The 22,051-nt window shown below is 40.3% G+C and overlaps 1 protein-coding gene across 1 annotated transcript in view; it reads right to left on the bottom strand.

Moving 5' to 3' along the window:
* Window positions 1-5,017: 5,017 nt before the first annotated feature.
* Window positions 5,018-22,051, bottom strand: part of LOC134343337 (granzyme K-like) — a 42,453-nt gene continuing 25,419 nt past the window's right edge. The window contains exons 5-10 of the mRNA XM_063042021.1: window positions 21,134-21,278; window positions 18,224-18,286; window positions 15,072-15,231; window positions 12,470-12,617; window positions 6,692-6,967; window positions 5,018-6,023 (exon numbers count right to left, since the gene is read on the bottom strand). Of these exons, the coding sequence (XP_062898091.1) occupies window positions 5,841-6,023; window positions 6,692-6,967; window positions 12,470-12,617; window positions 15,072-15,231; window positions 18,224-18,286; window positions 21,134-21,278 (975 nt within the window). The 3' untranslated portion in view covers window positions 5,018-5,840. The remainder of the gene's footprint in view (window positions 6,024-6,691; window positions 6,968-12,469; window positions 12,618-15,071; window positions 15,232-18,223; window positions 18,287-21,133; window positions 21,279-22,051) is intronic.

Genomic DNA, 22,051 nt, shown 5'->3' with positions numbered 1-22,051 from the left:
GGAGGAAGGCAAAAGAAAAGAACATTATAGGCCAGTTAGCCTTTCTTGCATGGTTGGGAATATGTTGAAGTCCATTATTAAGGGTGAGGTTTCAGGGTACTTGGAGGCACATGATAAAATAGGCAGGATAGACAAAGGGGAATCAGGTGATGCTGCTTACTTGTATTTTCAGAAGGCCTTTGACAAAGTGTTGCACATGAGGCTGCTAAACAAGATAAGACTCCATGATATTGCAGGAGAGATACTAGCATGGATAGAAAATTGGTTGACTGGCGGGAGACAAAGAGTAAGAATCAATGAGTGATTTTCTGGTTGGCTGCCAGTGATTCGTGGTGTTCCACAGCAGGTGGATTTGGGATCGCTTTTCTTCCACATTATATGTCAATAATTTGGATGATGGAATTGATGACTTTGCGGCTAAGTTTGCAGACAAAATGAAGATAGTTGGGGGTCAGGTAGTGCAATGCAATGTTAGCATTACTTTTGCGAGGTCTAGAATATGAAAGGAAGAATGTAATACTGAAGCTTCATAAGGCATTGGTCAGACTGCACTTGAAATGTTGTGAGCAGTTTTTGGCCCTTATTTAAGAAAAGATGTGCTGGCATTGGAGACGGTCCAGAGGAGATTGCTGAGAATGATTCCAGTAATGAAAGAGTTAAAAAGGGGGAAGGTGGGACGTGTACAGACTGGATGGGTTGCACCTGAACTCGAGGGCAAGCAATATCCTTGCAGGTAGGTTTGCTAGCATGGGTCGGGAGGGTTTAAACTAATTTGCAAGGGGGATGGGATCCGGAGTGATAGAGCAGTGAAAGAAGTGCATGGAGTAAAGCCGGATCTAACATATAGAGAGGTTTTGAGGAAAGAGAAGCGGAATAAAGGGTGTAAAGGTAGAAGGGCTAAAGTGTGAGTACCTCAATGCAAAAGCATCAGGAACAAAGGTGATGAACTGAGAGCTTGGACACATACATGGAATTATGATGCAGTGGCAATTACAGAGACTTGGCTGGCACCAGGGCAGGAATGGATTCTCAATATTCCTGGATTTCAGTGCTTTGAAAGGGATGGGGGGGGGGAAGGGGAGGAAGGGTGGTATTACTGGTCAGGGATACCATTACAGCTACAGAAAGGGTGGGTAATGCAGCAGGATCCTCTTTTGAGTCAGTATGGGTGGAAGTCAGGGATAGGAAGGGAGTAGTTACTCTACTGGGAGTATTCTATAGGCCCCCTGGTAGCAGCAGAGATACCAAGGAGCAGATTGGTAGGCAGATTTTGGAAAGGTGCAAAAATAACAGGGTTGTTATCATGGGTGACTTTAACTTCCCCAATATTGATTGGCACCTGATTAGTTCCTAGGGTTTGGATGGGGCAGAGTTTGTTCAGTGTGTCTAGGACGGATTCCTATCACAGTATGTTGACAGGCTGACTAGGGGGAATGCCATACTAGATCTAGTGTTAGGTAAGGAACCGGGTCACGTCACCGATCTAGCAGTGGGTGAGCATCTGGGGGACAGTGACTACCACTCCCTGGCCTCTAGCATTATCATGGAAAAGGATAGAATCAGAGAGGACAGGAAAATTTTATTTGGGGAAGGGCAAATTATGAGGGTCTAAGGCTAGAACTTGCGGGTGTGAATTAGGATGATGTTTTTGCAGGGAAATGTACTATGGACATGTGGTCGATGTTTAGGGATCTCTTGCAGGATGTTAGGGATAAATTTGACCCAGTGAGGAAGATAAAGAATGGTAGGCTGAAGGAACCATGGATGACAAGTGAGGTGGAAAATCTAGTCAGGTGGATGAAGGCAGCATACATGAGGTTTAGGAAGCAGGAATCAGATGGATCTATTGAGGAATATAGGGTAACAAGAAAGGAGTTTAAGAAGGGGCTGAGGAGAGCAAGAAGGGGGCATGAGAAGGCCTTGACGAGTAAGGTAAAGGAAAACTTCAAGGCATTCTTCAATTATGTGAAGAACAAAAGGATGACAGGAATAAAGGTAGGACCAATTAGAGATAAAGGTGGGAAGATGTGCCTGGAGGTTGTGGAAGTGAGCGAGGTCCTCAATGAATACTTCTCTTTGGTATTCACCAATGAGAGGGAACTTGATGACGGTGAGGACAATATGAGTGAGGTTGATGTTCTGGAGCATGTTGATATTAAGGGAGAGGAGGTGTTGGAGTTGTTAAAATACATTAGGACGGATAAGTCCCCGGGTCCTGACGGAATATTCCCCAGGCTGCTCCATAAGACGAGGGAAGAGATTGCTGAGCCTCTGGCTAGGATCTTTATGTCCTCGTTGTCTACGCGAATGGTACCGGAGGACTGGAGGGAGGCAAATGTTGTACCCTTGTTCAAAAATGGTAGTAGGTATAGTCTGGGTAATTATAGACCAGTGAGCCTTATGTCTGTGGTAGGAAAGCTGTTGGAAAAGATTCTTAGAGGTAGGATCTCTGGGCATTTGGAGAATCATGGTTTGATCAGGGACAGTCAGCATGGCTTTGTGAGGGGCAGATCGTGTCTAACAAGCCTGATAGAGTTCTTTGAGGAGGGAATACATTCAGATTGGAGGATCGGTTCTGGGACCTCTTCTTTTCGTGATTTTTACTAACGACCTGGATGTGGGGGTTGAAGGGTGGGTTGGCAAGTTTGCAGATGACACAAAGGTTGGAGGTGTTGTAGATAGTGTAGAGGATCGTCAAAGATTGCAGGGAGACATTGATAGGTTGCAGAAGTGGGCTGAGAAGTGGCAGATGGAGTTCAACCTGGAGAAGTGTGAGGTGGTACACTTTGGAAGGACAAACTCCAAGGCAGAGTACAAAGTAAATGGCAGGATATTTGGTAGTGTGGAGGAGCAGAGGGATCTGGGTGTGCATGTCCATAGATCCCTGAAAGTTGCGTCACAGGTAGATAGGGTAGTTAAGAAAGCTTAAGGGGTGTTAGCTTTCATAAGTCGAGGGATAGAGTTTAAGAGTCACGAGGTAATGATGCAGCTCTATAAAACTCTGGTTAAGCCACACTTGGAGTACTGTGTCCAGTTCTGGTCGCCTCACTATAGGGAGGATGTGGAAGCATTGGAAAGGGTACAGAGGAGATTTACCAGGATTCTGCCTGATTTAGAGAGTATGGATTATGATCAAAGATTAAGGGAGCTAGGGCTTTACTCTTTGGAGAGAAGGAGGATGAGAGGAGACATTATAGAGGTGTACAAGATATTAAGAGGAATGGACAGAGTGGATAGCCAGCACCTCTTCCCCAGGGCACCACTGCTCAATACAAGGGGACATGGTTTTAAGGTAAGGGGTGGGAAGTTCAAGGGGGATATTAGAGGAAGGTTTTTTACTCAGAGAGTGGTTGGTGCGTGGCATGCACTGCCTGAGTTGGTGGTGGAGGCAGACTACTAGACAGGTATATGGAGGAATTTAAGGTGGGGGGTTATATGGGAGGCAGGGTTTGAGGGTCGGCACAACAATGTGGGCCATAGGGCCTGTACTGTGCTGTACTATTCTATGTTCTATATGAAGAGTACATTATGGCTCTGGGCATGTACTCAGTGGAGTTTAGGAGAATGAGGCGGGATCTCATTGAAACCTATCGAATATTGATAGGCCAGGATAGAGCGGATGTGGAGAGTATGTTTCCTATAGTGGGGATGTCTAGCACCAGAGTGTACAGCCTCAGAATAGAGGGATGTCCCTTTGGAAAAGATGAGGAGGAATTTCTGTAGCCAGAGAGTGATGAATCTGTGGAAGCCATTGGCACAGATGGCTATGGAGGCCAAGTTTTTGGGTATATTTAAAGCAGAGATTGATAGGTCTTGATGAGTAAGGGTGTCAAAGGCTATAGGAAGAATGCAAGAGAATGGGAAAGCAGGAAAAGCTTAGGAGAACGATGGCATCTAACGGCAATTCCTTTGCTTGCATCTTCGGAAACGGCTCTGTTTCTATCTTTAGTATCTCTATTTTTCCCTTTCAGGTTTCCTTTGAAAACCCTGACCTGGAGTTACACACTGACTTCGGTTATTTGCGGGAATAGAACCCGCTCTCGGGGTCTCACAACTGGCCGCTATTCAATATGCCAATGATGTGGCCCAGAAGACTAGCACGCCTTCAGGGTTTTGGGATTTGGATGGCTCTGTAGGCGGGCAGACTTGAGATTGGTGCCACCGCAGGAAACTACTGTGTCGTGGGAGACGGAAGATCGAAAGCAGCAAGCTGGCTGCTGGCTGTGTGTTCAGAGACCCGAGTTCTTTGGGCACAGAGCTCGGAAGAAGCAACGCAACAGACTTTTAACATCGTAAATCAGTGAGTTGTTTGTTATGTTTCCCCTCTCGCTGTAAAATGGGGACAACTTTTTTTCTCTTATTAGGGAGAGAGAGAGCCTGTGGTGTCAAATTACCAGGTGAACAAGTAGTCTTTGGGGTACTGCAAGTCTGTATCTTTATTGATGCTTTGCTGCACGCTTGAGGGCTTGGTGGGGGGTGTCGATGGTTTTTTGCTGGTGGAGGAAAGGGGTGTCATTGCTCTGCTGCTGCTTATGCGTGGGAGAGAGGAGCTGGGGGGACTTTGGGGTTCTAACATTTAACTGTCATTTATTATTTGGGGCGCTCCTCTGTGTTTGTGGATGTTTGCGAAGAATAAGAATTTCAGAATGTATATTGTAGACATTTCTCTGACATTAAAAGTACCTTTGAAAGCTCTGAATGGGGTTGAGAGGGGTAATTAATCAGTCATGATGGAATGGCAGAGCAGACTTGATGGGGTGAATATCCTTATTCTGCTTCTATGTCTTATGCTCTTATAAACAAATTTCCTGACAAATAGACTCATCCACACAATATCAAGCAAAACAAGTGAAGAACATATGGATACTTTTGTCACAGATATTCCAAGATTCACCTGATCACGGAATTGTCCACTTGGACTGAAAAAAGTTTGGCAGAGAGGAAACAAGAAATCTTAATTTATTTGGATTCAAATCTTGCTGTAAAGATCTCAAACTTGATCTGACCCTTAGTTGAAAGCAGTCTGCATTAGGATTCAGTCTGTATGGAATTGTTTCTTAGAAGTGCATTTTGTGTGCTATCAAATAGCAGAAGTTGAATGGAGATTAATATCTGAAGGCAGGGGAAATTTGAGAAAGATATTTGCTTTTGGTTGACAGAACCAAATGAATAAATATGGTTAGCATGTCTGGTGCTATTGCTTGTACTTTGTGTTATATGTGGTGAAGATCATGTTATGCTGTGTGAAATGTAATTGCTATTTGAGGAGGCACATTTTGTCATTGGGAGAATATAATTGAGGAGGACCTTGTAATTATGTTTGCAGTGATAGACACTAAGGAGCTGTTTCTGCAATGGATATTTTTTATAAGCCTACTGGCTCTCACAGTTATCTTGACTAGACCTCTTCCCACCCTGTCTCCTGTAAAAATACCATTCCCTTTTCTCAGTTTCTTCATCTCCTCTGCATCTGCAATCTTGTGTACCTATTATCTGATTTCTAAGTTTTGAACCTTCAGTTCACCAGTTAAAAGTTTGCTTGATATTTTGACCTAGATTCTAAATGTCTCTACTGTCTACATCTCCAAACTTAAGTTCCATAAAGCTAGTCTATCCTCTTCCTTAAATTAAAGAAGTCACTGTCTCATCTCATAAACCTTTCATCAGAGAACAGGGAATTTCTCAAGTCAGGATTTTTTCAATGACAGTTTTTTTTTATTGTAAGGTGTTATAAAATGTACTAAAAATCTGATGGAAGCAAGACAGTCCTCCTAGCCAATTAATTGAGCATCACTGTAAGTAAAGCAGAATGAAGCAGGATGAAGCAGGATGCTGATTACTCAATACAGCTCTTCAGCGGTCACATTATAAACTTGCACACCAATCGTATTCTGAATCCAATCAAGGTATTTCTTTGTCAGTAAAGTGTAAATCCCAGGTTTCTTGGGATCTGCACATTTCTCTCCATAGGACACAATCCCTCTAAACGTGTTGTGGCATATCAAAGGGCCGCCTGAATCACCCTGGAAGAGAGAAAAAAATCAAAGAGCACAATAATTAACTACAATTAGCTGAAATGACATACTTTTAGTGACATCACATCACAAAGCTTATTCATAGTCTAAGGAGGAGTGAACTTGTACATGGAGCAGATAGAAGTGTCCTTAAAGTATTCTTCCCATTTCGACGTGAGAAAAACTGGTAGAATTCCAGTGCTTTTATCAGAGGTAAATTTATTGGTATCCAAATCTTAGAGGGCTGTGCTACCATGAGAAGAAGTCAACTAGATTCATGGCATGGATATGAGATTCTAGAAAATGCAGCAACTACAGTATATGGTGGATGGTTCCTCCTTAACCAGCATGCCTCCATTTACCTAACAGTTTTTTCTTAGCATGTGGGTATTACCTGTAAGGGGCAATATTTATTGGATATTCTAAGCTTCCAGAGAGGGTGGTAGTGTTGGAGAACTTCTTTTAAAGCATTTTTTTTTATGTAAATGAGTGACCAGATCAGAAAGCAGTTAACAGTCAGCCACAATGATGCCACGTAAAGGCCAAAGTGAGGGAGAATGAATTACAATCCAAAAATTCAATCTATAGAGGCCACCAGTGAACCACTGGGGCTTTCACATACAATCTGGTGGCTTTATATTGACTTTACTAATAACACAGCTACATAGCATACTCACATTGCATGAATCGCCTCTGCCTTTGCTATCACCAACACAGATCATGTCCTGGGTTACTTCAGGTGTATGATTGTAATAATCCGCACTGTTACATGTTTTGCGACCTATAACTTTTAGTTTCACCTCCTGAAGTGTGTCAGATGCATTTTCTGAGCATAAACTTGTTCTTCCCCATCCTGCCACCGTGCATGTTGTTCCAGGTTTCACATCGGTGATCTTATCTTTCGGAAGTTTAAGCACATTCACATATTTGTTGATCACTGCACTTTTCTCCAACTGTGGTAAAAATGACAATTAGTTCATATTTTTCCTTTTCAGACAATGGAGAACATTTTAGACTCATGATGTCATAGGAAGATACAATAGGGAAACATGTCCTTCAGCCCTCCACGTCATTCCAACTATCAAATACGCATTTCACATTAATCCTACATTCTATTTATCTTTACCACATACTCATGAACTCCCCCAACACTTGTACCTCTTCCTCATCCTATCACTCAACTACACTAAAGGCAATTTGCAAGGTCAATTAACCGACCAATTTACAGATCTTTGGGATGTGGAGGGATCACTGGGAAATCAAGGGGATATCCGTGTAGTCAGAGGAAGAACATGTAGATTCCATACAGACAACACCAATGGTCAACTTTTGCCCCATCTAAGACAATTAACTTACTTTTGGATTTCATCTATACAGGTGATGCTTTTATCCTTCTATGCCTTGTGCAGTGGACATACAGTATGTATGAAATATTATAACCCCAACAGTGGTGTTCTTTTGGCCTTATTTGTGTAGTTTGCAGAATATACTTTTTTTCTAATTCTTTTGAGAGGATCAATGAGATGGGAATCAGGGTAAACGTGACCAATAAAATTCAATGCTAATTATAGTTAAATTATACAATTGACAGTTTGCAATAGCGTTAAGGTGTGGATGATAATCACAAAGCACTGATTCTTTATCCGTGTATAAACCTTGTAAAATTAAGCTTGACTTTGGTCAGTTAATTTTAGAAGTATTATACTTGAGTTGAAAATACTCAGATATTGCTAGAACAAAGGAAAAGGCAACCAGATTTCATTATCTAGATGCTTTTTACAAACTCAACAATATGTAAGAATGAATGTACTTTGAATGCCAAAAAATAAGCGAACTGGGGTAGTGACAATGAACATAATGGTAATGGTAGTACACTGCAGCCCACAATGTTGTGTCAACCTAATTCAATTTGTAATCAAATACCCAACTAAACTAATCCTTTCTGCCAACACAATTTCCAAATCCTTCCATTTTCCATAGATTCATGTGCCTGTCTATGAGCCTCTTGAATACTTCTGCCATATTTCCCTCCACCATTACCCTGGCAGTGCCTTTCATGCACCCACCAATCTTCGTGTAAAAAAACCTGCCCTGCACGTCTTTGAACTTACCCTTTCTTACCTTCTCTGATACTAGACATTTCAATCTGGGAAAGAGATATCAGCTGTCTACTCTATCACTGCCTCTCATAATCATATAAACCTCTACCAGATCTCCACTCAGCCTCCACAACCCCAAGAAAATCCAAGTTTGTCTAGCCTCTCTTTATATCACATGCTCTTTAATCCAGGCAACATCCTGGTAAAACTCTCCTGCAACCTCTCCGAAGCATCGACTTTGGGATGACCAGAACTCAACACAATATTCCAGATGTGGCCTAACAAGAGTTTTATAAAATTGAAACCCATCTTCCTGGCTATTGAACTCAGTTCTTTGATGTTTAAGAGCAATATTATATACTTTCTTTACCATCCTATCAAACTGTGCAGCCATTTCATGGAACTATGGAGTTGGACTGAAAGATCCCTCTGCTCTTCAATACTGTTAGAGCTCTTGCCATTAACAGTATACCATCCCTTTACATTTGATGTCCCAAAGTTGAACTCTTCATATTTGGCTGGATTAAGTTTCACCTGCATTTTTCTGTCAACATCTGCATCTGATCTATATCTTGCTGTATCCTTCAGCAGTCTTCTATGCTATCCACAACATCACAAAATTTTGCATTGTCTGCAAACTTTTAAGCTACCAATCTATGTTTTCATTCAGGCTGTTTATAAATATAATAAACAGCAGGGGTCTCAGCACAGCTGTTCCCAATTAACTCTCCCTAATACTCTTGCAATTTGCCCTACTCCAATTAAATAATTTCCCACAAGGCCCATACTTAGCCGTATCTATCGCTACCTCAAAACTTAAGGAGTTGTGATCACTATTCTCTAACTACTCTCCCACTGAAAGGTTACTCATCTGCCCAGGATCATTACTCAACATCAGGTCCAATATAGCTCCTGTTAGACTCTCTACATTTTGATTTAAGAAACCCTCCTGAACACCCAGACAAATTCTGCTCCATCTTATCTGACATAGGTCCCTTGGAGGATGAGAAGAGGGAATTGATATTGGGTAATGAGGAAATGGCCAAGGCTTTGAATGACTACTTTGTGTTGGTCTTTAAGATGGAGGACATATCTAACATGCCAAAGGGAGATGTTATGGATGCGATGGGAGGTAAGGACCTCGATACAATAGCTATCACTAAAAGAGGTAGTGCTGAGCAAATTTGTGGGCTTGAAGATAGATAAGTTCCCTGGTTTTGATGGAATGCATCCTGGGGTACTGAAAGAAATGGCAGAAGTTAAAGTAGACGCTTTGGTGATAATTTGCCAAAAATTCTCTGGACTCTGGGCAGGTCCTGGTGGGTTGGAAGACGGTGAATGTCACGCCACTGTTCAAGAAAGGATGCAGGCAAAAGGCAGGTAACTATAGGCCACGCACACAAAATGCTGGTGGGACGCAGCAGGCCAGGCAGCATCTATTGGAAGAGGTACAGTCGACGTTTTGGGCTGAGACCCTTCGTCAGTCCTGGCCTACTGCGTTCCACCAGCATTTTGTGTGTGTTGGTTGAATTTCCAGCATCTGCAATTTCCTCGTGTTTGCATAACTATAGGCCAGTTACTTTAATATCTGTAGTTGGGAAAATGCTTGAAGTTATCATTAAAGAAGAAATAGCGAGGCATCAGGAAAGAAAGGGATCCATCAGGCAGATGCAGCATGGATTCAGCGAAGGGAGGTCCTATTCGACAAACCTACTGGAGTTCTTTTGAGGATATAATGTACGCAGTAGATAGAGGGGAACAGATAGATGTTATTTACTTGGATTTCCAGAAGGTGTTTGATAAGGTGCTGCATAAAAGACTTATCCATATGATAAGGATGCGTAGAAGTGGGGGGTGATGTATTAACATGGATAGAGGATTGGTCTACCAATAGAAAGCAGAGAGTTGGGATACATGGGTGTTACTCTGGTTGGCAGTTAGTGGTGAATGGTGTGCCGCAGGGGCCTGTGCTGGGCCCAGAACTGTTCATGTTCACATTAACAATCTGGAAGAGGGGACCAACTGTAATGTATCTATTTGCTGATGACACTAAATTGAGTGGAAAAGCAAATTGTGCAGAGGTTACGGAGAGTCTGCAGAGAGATATAGATAGGTTAAGTGAGTGGACAAGCTTCTGGCAGATGGAAAACAATGTTGGTAAATGCAAGGTCATCCACCTTGGAAGGAAAAATGAAAGAGCAGATTATTATTTAAATGGTAAAAATTGCAGCATGCTGCTGTGCAGAGGGACTTGGGAGTGCTTGTGCAAGAATCACAAAAGGTTGGTTTGCAGGTGTAGCAGGTTATCAAGGCAAATGGAATGTTGGCCTTCATTGGATTGAATTTAAGAGCAGGGAGGTCATGCTGCAACTGTATAGGGTAATGTTGAGGCCGCACCTGGAGTACTGTGTGCAGTTCTGGTCTCCATACTTGAGGAAGGATATACTGGCTTTGGAGGCGGTGCAGGGGAGGTTCACCAGGTTGGTTCCAGAGATGAGAGGGTTAGACGATGAAGAGAGATTGGGTCACCTGGGACTGTACTTGCTGGAATTCAGAAGAACAAAAGGAGATCTTTTAGAAACATATAAAATTATGAAAGGGATAGATAAGATCGAGGCAAGAAATGTGTTTCCACTGGTGGGTGAGACTAGAACTAGGGCACATAGCCTCAAGATTCAGGGGAGTAGATTTAGGACGGAGATGAGGAGGAACTGCTGTTCCCAGAGAGTGGTGAATCTGTGGAATTCTCTGACTAATGAAGCAGTGGAGGCTACCTCAGTAAGTATATTTAAGACAAGGTTGGATAGATTTTTGCATAGAATGGGAAATAAGGGTTATGAGGAAAAGGCAGGTAAGTGGAGATGAGTCCATGGCCAGATCAGCCATGATCTTATTGAATGGCGGAGCAGCCTCGACCAGCCAGGTGGCCTACTTCTGCTCCTATTTCTTATGTTCTTATCTAAATCCCTTGCACAAAGGAGGTCCTGGTCTAGACTAGGGAAGATGAGGTCACCCACTGCAATATCCCTGTTGCTTTTACACCTTTCCCCATTCTGCCTGCAAAACTGTTTCTCAATATCCTAGTGGTCATGGGGATAGGGGAGGGGTGCGTCTGTAGTACCATCCCATCAGAGTGATTGCACTTTTTCTTATTTTTGTGTTCTACCCATATAGACCTTTGACTGCTCAGCCCCACCACCCCACTCCAAGACATTCTGCAACTGCTTTGAGACATCCTCGACCCTGACACCTGGAAGGCAACATGCCATTCTGATGTCTCTTTCCCAACCACAGAATATCCTGTCTGCTCCCCTAACTACTAATTCTCCTATCATTTATTGCTCTGCCTGACTTTACCAGCCACAGTGCCACTGACCCAGCAGCTGCTGCTCTGTCCTGATGGGTCATCTCTACCAGCAATATCCAAAGATGTATTCTTTCTGCTGGGATCCTGCACTGACTGTCTCTTCCCTTTATCTCTTGGTTGTCACCCACCTATCTGCAGCTTTTATTAGCAAAAAAATCCAGAACATTTTAAAAATGTATTTTGAAGCAACAAGTGGAACTGGAGATAGGAGGAAAAGTGATAGAATGTTGCTTGATCCCTTTTGAAGATCAGCAAGTGCTTATCTTCAGAGAATTTTATCAAACTTTTAATGCAAAATTTTATGTTTCACTAATTAAAAAAGGTAAATTTCCTCACGGGTTCAGTGGGTAGGTGATTAAGGAGACTCCAGGTTGGCACAGGGACAGTTGGTGTCACTGGGGAGAATTATAATTGGCTAAGTCACTGAGGGATCAAGTGGTGAAAGAAAATGTCATCAGATCATTTTCAAATGATCTTCGCTGAAATTTATTTATGTGCCTACAGCGTAAGGTCAAGTTTCACTGCAGTGTCCTCCAGAGTCCACTAGAATCAAGCAGCTTTCCAGATATCACCATAAATATTTTCCACTGTAAGAACTACATGGTAGCATAGTGGTTAGCACATGCTTTACAGTACCAGCGACCCAGGTTCACTTCCCACCATTGTCTTTAATGAGTTTGTACGTTCTCCCCGTGACCACGTGGGTTTCCTCTGGGTGTTCCAGTTTCCTCCCACAGTCCAAAGACGTACTGGCTGGTAGGTTAATTGGTCATTGTAAATTGCCCCATGAATTGGCTAGGGTTAAATTGGGGTTGCTGAGGGATGTGGCTTGAAGGGCCAAAAGGGCCTATTCTGCACTGTATCGCAATAGAATAAAAAATAAAACTTTTGTCCAAGAGACCGATGGAGTGCGATATCTGTAAATTAAACATAGCTGTAATATTAAATTAAGGATCTTTTACACTACAAATGAGAAAGGAAATTCATACTTTCAATAACATGATGTCGTTTTCCGGGGTTCTACTGTTGAAGCCTGAATGAGTTATTTTGTCTTGAATAATAAACTTTTGTTGATGTTTTTCATTCTGTGAAAGGGAATGCACCCCAAGAACAACTCGAGGATGACTTCCTAGACGTCTGTGCATCAAAACAAAAACTAATTACGTTTTATTCTGTTTTTAAACAAAACTGTCATTGGACATTCATCAAGCAAAGAACAATAAAATATTCAGTAGTGTGTAATATCAGGCTAAACAGTTAACAAATTCCAAGCGATGATGAGATCCCAAGAAAGAGTTAGGACTTCCTCTGTCTTCTAGATTTTACTACTGAAGTGCTGATTGGCCATGTTCCAAAAGGAATTGATCTTAAATAACTAATTAAACACTATTATCTTCTGTGGTATACAATATATGATCATTATTGCATTCATCTTATCTTAGGAAGTGAAGGAGGCAGGAAGTGTCGATGGGGGAACACTTTGGGAAGAGTGGCCATTAGTCCTAAAGCTTCAAGGTAGGTAAGGAAAGAGAAAAGGTTGGCCCCAAGGTTAAGATCTTCAGTTGAGGAAAGGCTGATTTCATTAAACCAGGACCTGGAGAAATTAGATTGCAAATTGATGAGTGTAAGTAAAATGACAGCAGACAAGTGGGATCTTTTAAAAGAAGGTTAAAAAGAACTGAGTGGCAGCAAGTTTCTGATAAGATCAAAAGGCAAAGATAGAAAGATTAGGGAACTTTATAATGACAAAGAAGACTAAGGGTTTGATCAGGAAGCTAAAAGACACATATGGCAGATATAGGCAACTGCTACTGAAGGAGTCTCTCAAGGAACATAGAGTATGTAGGAGAGAATTTAAAAAAAGGAACAAGTGAGGCAGAAATATTCTTGGCAAGTAAGGTTAAGGAGAATCCCAATACATTCTGTAAGCATATCAGGGGCAAGAGAATAGTCAAGGAAAGAATAAGCCTCCATAGAGACCATACGGGTAATCTGTGTGGATCATGGGTGCATGAGGCCCTAGGTGAATAATTCTAATCTGTACAGGATATTGAGTTCAGGAGGGGGTAAATGGAGAACTTGGAGCAAGTCAATGTGAAGAAGGAGGAGGTATTAGATGTTAAAGGATGAATAAGAATTGATACAGTGGCATGCAAAAGTTTGGGCACCCCTGGTAAAAAATTCTGTTACTGTGAATAGCTAAGTGAGTAAAAGATGACCTGATTTCCAAAAGGCATGAAGTTAAAGATGACACATTTCTTTAATATTTTAAGCAAAATTACTTTTTTATTTCCATCTTTTCCAGTTTCAAAATAACAAATAAAGGAAAAGGGTCTGAAGCAAAAGTGCGGCCAAAAAGTTCTATTTTAACCTAATCAGTCCACAGGACTTGTTTCCAAAATGCATCAGGCTTGTTTAGATTTTAACTGATGAATTTAAAATAGAACTTTTTAGCTGCAATAAGCAAAAGTATGTTTGGAGAAAAAAGGGTACAGAATTTCATGAAAAGAACACCTCTCCAACTGTTAAGCACGGGGGTGGATTGATCATGCTTTGGGCTTGTGTTGCAGCCACTGGCACGGGAACATGTACTGGTAGAGGGAAGAATGAATTCAATTAAACACCAGCAAATTTTGGAAGCAAACATCACACCGTCTGTAAAAAAGCCGAAGATGAAAAGAGGATGGCTTCTACAACAGGATAATGATCCTAAACACACCTCAAAATCCACAATGGACTACCTCAAGAGGTGCAAGCTGAAGGTTTTACCATGGCCTTCACAGTCCCCTGACCTGTGGATCTGTGAATCTGTGGATAGACCTCAAAAGAGCAGTGCATGCAAGATGGCCGAAGAATCTCACAGAACTAGAAGCCTTTTGCAAGGAAGAATGGGCGAAATTCCCCCAAACAAGAATTGAAAGACTCTTAGCTGGCTACAGAAAGCATTTACAAGCTGTGATACTTGCCAAAGGGAGTGCTACTAAGTACTGACCACGTAGGGTGCCCAAACTTTTGCATTGGGCCCTTTTCCTTTTTTGTTATTTTGAAACTGTAAAAGATGGAAATAAAGAGGTAATCTTGCTTAAAATATTAAAGAAATGTGTCACCTTTAACTTTATGCCTTTTGGAAATCAGTTCATCTTTTACTCGCTTAGCTATTCACAGTAACAGAAATTTTGACCAGGAGTGCCCAAACTTTTGCATGCCACTGTAAATTCTCAGGGCCAGATGAGATCTACCTCAGGAAAGTCAGGGATGAGATAGCCAGGGTGCTGGTAGAGATTCTTTACAGCTTAATTTAAATTTTCCTGCAAAAATGAACAATTTCACATTTCCCACATGACATTCCAACGGTAAATTTGTTTTGTTATTTGTCTACCAGAACAAAGTAAGGTGGATACTTAGATTACACTTAGGTTGTTGAAACAAAGATCTTTTTCACAAAGATAAACATGAATTATGAGATTATCTCCATTTTTGAATGGAATGGCCATAATGCTTAAAACAATCATTTAATCTGAGTCAGCAACATGAACCAGTTTATATTTTAATCATCAAAATAACGTTTCACTTAAATATGGCATAACTTACTTTTTACAGTGTGCTGCAGTTAGTACCCAGTTTTTACTGATCAAAGCACCTCCACAGATATGTTGATATGACTCTTTGCCTTTAGCTTTTTGGATTGATACCATATAAGGTTTTGAATGGCGTTTAACTTCACGACCTCCAATAATTTCCACACCATAATCTGTAATATATAGGTTTTGAAAAATGTTTCAAAATGTTTCATATGTACTATAGTTTCATTCATTAATGGAATATGAGCATCAATAACAATGGCAGTATTTAGGTGGTAGATGATAAATAATCACAAATATTATAGGCAGATATTACACAGTGGAATTATATGATTAAAGTTAATAGATAATTTTATTTAAATTATGTTATAATTATTCCAATATTTTGAAATAAATTTAATACCCTTGATTTTAAAGCATTATTTTACCAAATTGGATTGTCTATTCATGATTAAACAAAGTTCCATTTCCTTAGGTAATGAAGCAAACTTTACTCACTTTCCGCTAGATTTGGTTAATACAGGCCATCATTGGATTATGAATGCCCAACCTACAGACATCTGAATGTATGTAAAAGCATATGAATTTAATAATAATAATATTATTAAATCCAAAAGTCTGATGTAGTGCATATGTTTGGACCTATGAATGTCAAAACTAGTTTCTTCTCTTTCTCTACTTTTAGTAATTTTTCTTTCTTATCAGTCTTATATGAATTTGATTCCATTTATGCCAATACTGAGGAAGTGTGTTTACCATTTTTATGTATTTTCAGACTTATGGGCAAAATCAACATAAGGACATGTGTAACAATGGAAATTGTTCATTGCGTAGGGACTTGCTCACACTGCCAAGAGCCAAATTATTTCTCCTCATATAAGAGCCAGACAATGGTGATTTCCAATAAGTGGAAGTACAACTTTTGAATTTTCTTTTGAATTTTCTTTTGAATGTCAGTAACATTACCAGATGCATAACTAGATGGTAAATTAAATTCTGTGGTTATAAGATTAGGAGTCATAGGCTGATAAGTTGTATTTAATAGTTTAGCTCATGATTCCCAAAGCCTTTTCACAATCTACGATCAGGAGTGGAATGGATTACCCTCAACTTGTTTGGAAGACAAAGCTGAAACACTTTAAGAAGTGCAAAGAACCATGTAAAGAGACTTGAATTATACCTACTCCAGCATCCCAGACTTCACTCACCCTAGTGTGTCTGCAGTGTGTAGCATCTATAAATTACATTGATTTTAATCTTAATGATTACCATTAGGATCACTTCTGGAAGTTACAATCTCAAACACCAAGCAAGATAAGCAGAAGAGCCTTATGAAAGTCTGCAGATTCTTTTCTAACTCATACAACATCCTGACTTGGAAATATTTTGCTGCTTCTTTTTCCTTACTGGGTCTAAATTCTGCAAATGACTGCCCCTTGGAGTGCCATTCACAAGAGGAACAGATACAAGATTGTTTAATGTCATTTCCAATACACAAGTGTAGAGGAGAATGAAATAACTTACTCTTGGATCCGATGCAGCACAATAAGATAAAGAATACAACAATAATAAAGAAACACAATAAATGAAAATACATATTACAGCTTATATACATAGATTATCCATAAAGTGACACTAGAGTGTCTGAGAGGAAATGATAAAGTAGTGGTTGCTGGGAGTGTGGAGAAGTAGGTTAGTGGGTAGAGGTGTTGTTCAGCCTTAGTGCCTGGGAATGTAACTGTTTTTGAGTCTTGTGGTCCTGGTGTGGATGCTAGGTAGGCTCCACCCTGATGGGAGTGGGACAAAAAGTCCATGAGCAGGGTGAGTGGGATCCTTCATGATGTTACTGACCCTTTCTGTATTCATGCCCTTGATAGTGGGTAGGCAGGTGTCTGCGATGCATTGGGCAGTTTTGACTACTCCTTGTAGAACCTTCTTGTTTACCACTGTGTAGTTTCTATACCAAACGGTGATGCAGCATGTTAGGATGCTCTGTACTATGTATCTGTTGAAGGACGTGAGTTTTGATGTGCATACATGCACAAAAATTAAATCTCCAGGGTTCCTTTGCCTGCATGTTCTAAGCCTGCAATCCAGGAAACATAGAAGGAAAAAGACAACAGCCTGCTAAGAACATAGTTGCTTGCAATTTTCCTCCATGTGACATTTTATCCTGGCAATTAAACATGGGCAAAAACATACCCATGCATGTGCACAAAACAGTAAATCCTTTCAAAGATAACGATATTTTTCCCTCACCACGAGGGATCACAATTAATTAATTACATTTCAGGATGAGAATCAAGCTTGTGATATACTGATGAAGAATGGCTGGGAACATTAGCTGTGTGTTTGGTTGGAAGCTGCTTGATGCTGACCCTATCTTCTTCCTACTTCCACTTACAGTTGTCATTCCTACAGGTTTCTATTACCTGCACCTCCCTCTAAGCTCAATGTCGGCTGTGAAAGGGTATAATGGGGCAGTCTTTATCACTGACATGGCCCCTGAGATCATGTAGAGGGTCTGGAGGGAGAATAGAGGCGAAGGTGAATGACTTGTGGAAAATTATTTTGAGGTTAGTAGTTCCCCCTCCTCTTGGCATCCAAGGGAGCCAGATACCGACATTTCCCTGCCTGAACCTTTCCTGTCCAGAAGTCACTTTCCACAGATAGTCTCATGGAGAACATGTCTGTTCCCAGGCTTCAGTCTAAGGTTCCAGGTAGACACTGATGACAATCAGTGAAAATGTAGAATCAGAAAAATTATATAATGGGCAGCAAATTCAATATTGCTTGTTTAATACCTTCTCCAAATTTCAAATTATACCCAAGAGAATTACATCTTCTGTCAGCTGTTCATTAATCCTCAAGGAAATAAAACTCTCTTTTTGCATCTTAGCAAGTAGATTTACAGGAACTTTAACACTGAGTCACATTTACCTCATAAATTCCATTATGTTTGTTATTTGTGCTAAAAATGTGTTTAAACGAGAAACAAAAATACAAGGAAATAAATATTGGCATAAATACAACTGAAAAAATGTATCAGACATTGAAAATACAAGGCTAATTATTGTAAACAATGTTCAATATATACATCAGCAATTAAACATCAATAACATAATCCTAATATAAAGTTTAATTATTCCTTAATTTACTTACTGGCTGGGGTGAAGGAGATGGCAATCAGAACAAACAGACTGAGCTGCAAAAAGTTCATTATGGCTGTTCTTGAGTTCATTGTCAAATTTTCAGGTGATTTATATTAAACTCAAAGGGATGTGGTTTCTTCACTTTGATGTCACTGCTACAAAGATCAAACCTTGTGAACACTTGTAATGAAAGTGTAATGAAAAGCCACACAACAAGGTCAACACTAACCAGAAAACTATAGCTATTAGCTTGAGACTTGTTTAAAACTTTGGACTCTGTCACTTAATATATTGTTTGAAGTAGCATAGTTTTATTTCTCACTGATTGCCTCAATTAGTCTGCATTAAATATAGGTGGCAAATAAATAGTTGTGTATGTCATCAGGTATTCCAATATGCAGGATCTGCTCCAAATCACACATCTTGATTTGGAAATATATCACTGCTACTTTTTCCTTCCTTGATCTGAATCCTAGAAATTACTCCTCCTTGAAATGCAGACTGCAGGATGCACAAAACTAAATCTCCAATGTTCCTGCCTGTGTTTTCTAAGCCTGCAACCGAGGAAATATGGATTGAGTATGACAATATCCTGCTAAAACATCATCAGTTGCAATTTAGTGAAGAAAGTACAGCATAACATAGTAGTGAAATCGACTTATGTGCTCTTGTGAGAGTAAGTGCAGAGTTTCTCCACAGCTTCAACAAGCTGCAACTTGGGACTTGGGTGAATGGACCCCAGGGTAGGAACTAGACAATGAGAAAAAATGGCCTGATCACACTTGGGTATCACGGTAGCTATTTCAGCTTGGGGCATTGGATTTCAACTCAGGTGTCCTCTGTAAGGAGTCTCTGTATGTGCTCCCTGTGGAATGCATTGGTTTTCCCCGGATTCTCCGGTTTCTTCACACAGTCCAAAGATGTATTGAGTAGGTTAATGGCTCCGTGATTAGGTTAGGGTTAAATTGGGACCTGCTGGATTGGCATGGTTTGAAGTGCCAGATGAGCCTACTTCATGCCATATCTCTAAATAGATAAACAGATTAAACAAATGGAGTTTATTCTCATTCTCATTGATTTTCATTCTGTGCGGGGTCAAGAATTTAATGACTTTGTTAATGAGTCAGATGTCCATTCAGTTCTACCCACCTCAGCTGAGATTGTACAGAATATATTCAGAGTGACCTGCAACAGTCAGACCATAAACTGAAAATAACCCCTAATTATATCTGATATAGAAATGTTAAGCCAAAGTATTCACAACATGTGTTTGAGGCTAGAGACAAAAAGCCAGTTAAAGACAAAAAGACAGATAACCAAAATGCAAAAGAAGACAAATCGTGAAAATACAAGAAAAACAAATAAAAATAATAATAAATAAGTAAATAAATAATACAGAGAACATGGGTTGTAGAGTGCTTGAAAGTGAGACCACAGATTGTAGAATCAGCTCAGTATTGAGGTGAGTGAAGTTTTGAGCTTCATTGGTGCAGGCAATGATGCAACCAGTCAGGATACTCTCCACTGTGCATCTATTGAAGTTTGTCAAAGTTTTAGACGACATGTCGAATCTGCACTAATTTTGAGAAAATAGAGGCATGGCCATGTTTTCTTTGTAATGGCACGTATGTGCTGGTCCCTGAACAGATTATTTAACATCACATACATGCTAATTCTGGGATAGGCATAAACGTATGACGATCATTTGCCACTGTCATGAACCATGCAGATCACAAGAGAAACAGAGACTCAACACCCAACAGATCAACTGGCAATGTGTACCAGAGGCCAATACTCAAGTGATCGATTTAATTGGCCAATGCGGCCTTTCAGGGTACAGAAAATTTGGATGTTTGGATTACATAATTTTGAAGGAGTAGGTCATTCAGTCATTAATAAGGTCAAAGCTGAATGTTTAGAGTGCTGACACTTTCATACACAATCCCCATATTTCTCAACTCCCTAATATCCAAAAGCCTAGTAACTTACTGCATCAGAGCCTGGTGTGGAGGCTTCAATGCACAGGTACGAGGCTGCAAAGGGTTAAAGATTCAGCCAGCTCCATCACTGGCACAACCCTCTCCACCATCTAGGAGATCTTCAAAAGGCGGTTGCTCAAAAAGGCAGTTCTGATGAAGAGTCTCGGCCGAAATGGCAGCTGTTCACTCTTTTCTGTAGATGCTGCCTGGCCTGCTGAGTTCCTCCAGCATTGTGTGTGTGTTGCTTGCATCAGCAGATTTTCTCTTGTTTGTGATTGCATGCAGCATCAATTCCTGAGACACCCCACTAGTTACGATCTGTATCAAAAAAGGACCCCTTTCTTCTCACTCTTATATTTCTATCTGTAAATCAGTTCATCTCAATATATAAGGACATAAGAAAATTGGAACAGGAGTGTGCCACAAGTCTGCATTCAATATAATCATAATAGACGTTTCACAGGCCTCATTCGCCTTCTGCATCAATTCTCCAGTTGATCCTCTGTTCCCTGGTCATTCAAATAATAATGCACACTGCCTCTTTAAATACTCCCAATGATCCTGGCTCTACCATCAGGATATCGGTGTTTTTTTTGCTTTATTTTGCTCGCCAGCTCTTGTGATCTATCAATGTAAGTCTCACACAGGTAACATCTTCAAATCTTGAAGTGTGATCCCACAAAATTCTAATTCAGAGATATACAAGTCAGTCAGCCAGTTTGATACTTTCATCCAATAGGTTTATTCGATTACTGCAAGATTATTACAGCAAAAACATCATTTTCTGGTTTGAAAGAATGCAAAATTTTTCCATATAGAGAAGAGTTACAGACCACAATGTCTATAAAATTAAAATGTAAGGACTATTTCTAATTCCAGAATAGCGGTGATCCACAAAAGGTATCATCATGCTTAAAGTTCAAGTATTTTTTGTAAGAATTAATCTATTAATTGCTGAATCCAATGAATATATTTATTTGTGATCCTTGTATAAACACCAGGCTTTTTGGGAAGTCCACAACTTTTTCCATAGGATACAATTCCTCTGAGTTGCTTCTTACAAACCAGTGGTCCACCTGAGTCTCCCTAAAAAAGAAAGAAAGATAGGTTAATGAATGATTTCTGGAATGGTATGAGTAATGGTGCTTTGATAATCTTGAGATGTTTTAAATTAAGTTATTAAGCTATTATGGTCTGAGTTTTTCTTGGAAAGTCTTTAAACACTGAAAGAGTGACTTTGAAACATCTAATGTGTTGTGCCAGAAATAGGTCATGATGTAGTTCCAGAAGCTGGAGATAGATAATTACATAATCTACAAGCCAAGACATAGCCAATGGTTATAGTCACTAGATCCTGGCATTGCAGTCACTTACAAACACATTGTGTCAGAAATTCTTCAGTCTTTTTGTACAAAATGCGGAGACCTATTCATCTCTTGTCAGTTTGGTATAAAATTTCAAGGCCTTTACAGTGTACCTTGCAAGATGATCATCTGTAGTAGGAGGGCCCTTCATAAACAAACTTCTGCAAAGAATCTTTTCCCTCATAACTCCTTGGCATTGTGGTGACAAATGATAAAGACGGCAGGGAAGAAAATGGAGTGCCAGTGGGCATCTTGTAAACGGTCAGTGCAAGTGTATTTCATATCCACGGTGAACAGCACTTTAATGCTGGTTAATCATTTAAGGGGACTTCTGAAGAGTACGTAGTTTCATGAAAAGTAAAACAGACTTGACAAAGTTGCTTAGGTTCTCAGCTAACAAGCAGAGTAGTAAAGGGGAACCTGCGGATGTGGTGTATTTCGATTTCCCAAAGGCACTTAAGCAGATTTTACAAAAACAATTGGTGCATAAATTAA

This window comes from Mobula hypostoma, chromosome 3 (genome assembly GCF_963921235.1).
Source record: "Mobula hypostoma chromosome 3, sMobHyp1.1, whole genome shotgun sequence".
NCBI lineage: Eukaryota > Metazoa > Chordata > Chondrichthyes > Myliobatiformes > Myliobatidae > Mobula > Mobula hypostoma.
The sequence above is the reverse complement of the archived record's forward strand: the minus strand, read 5'-3'. Positions and strand labels throughout refer to the sequence as shown.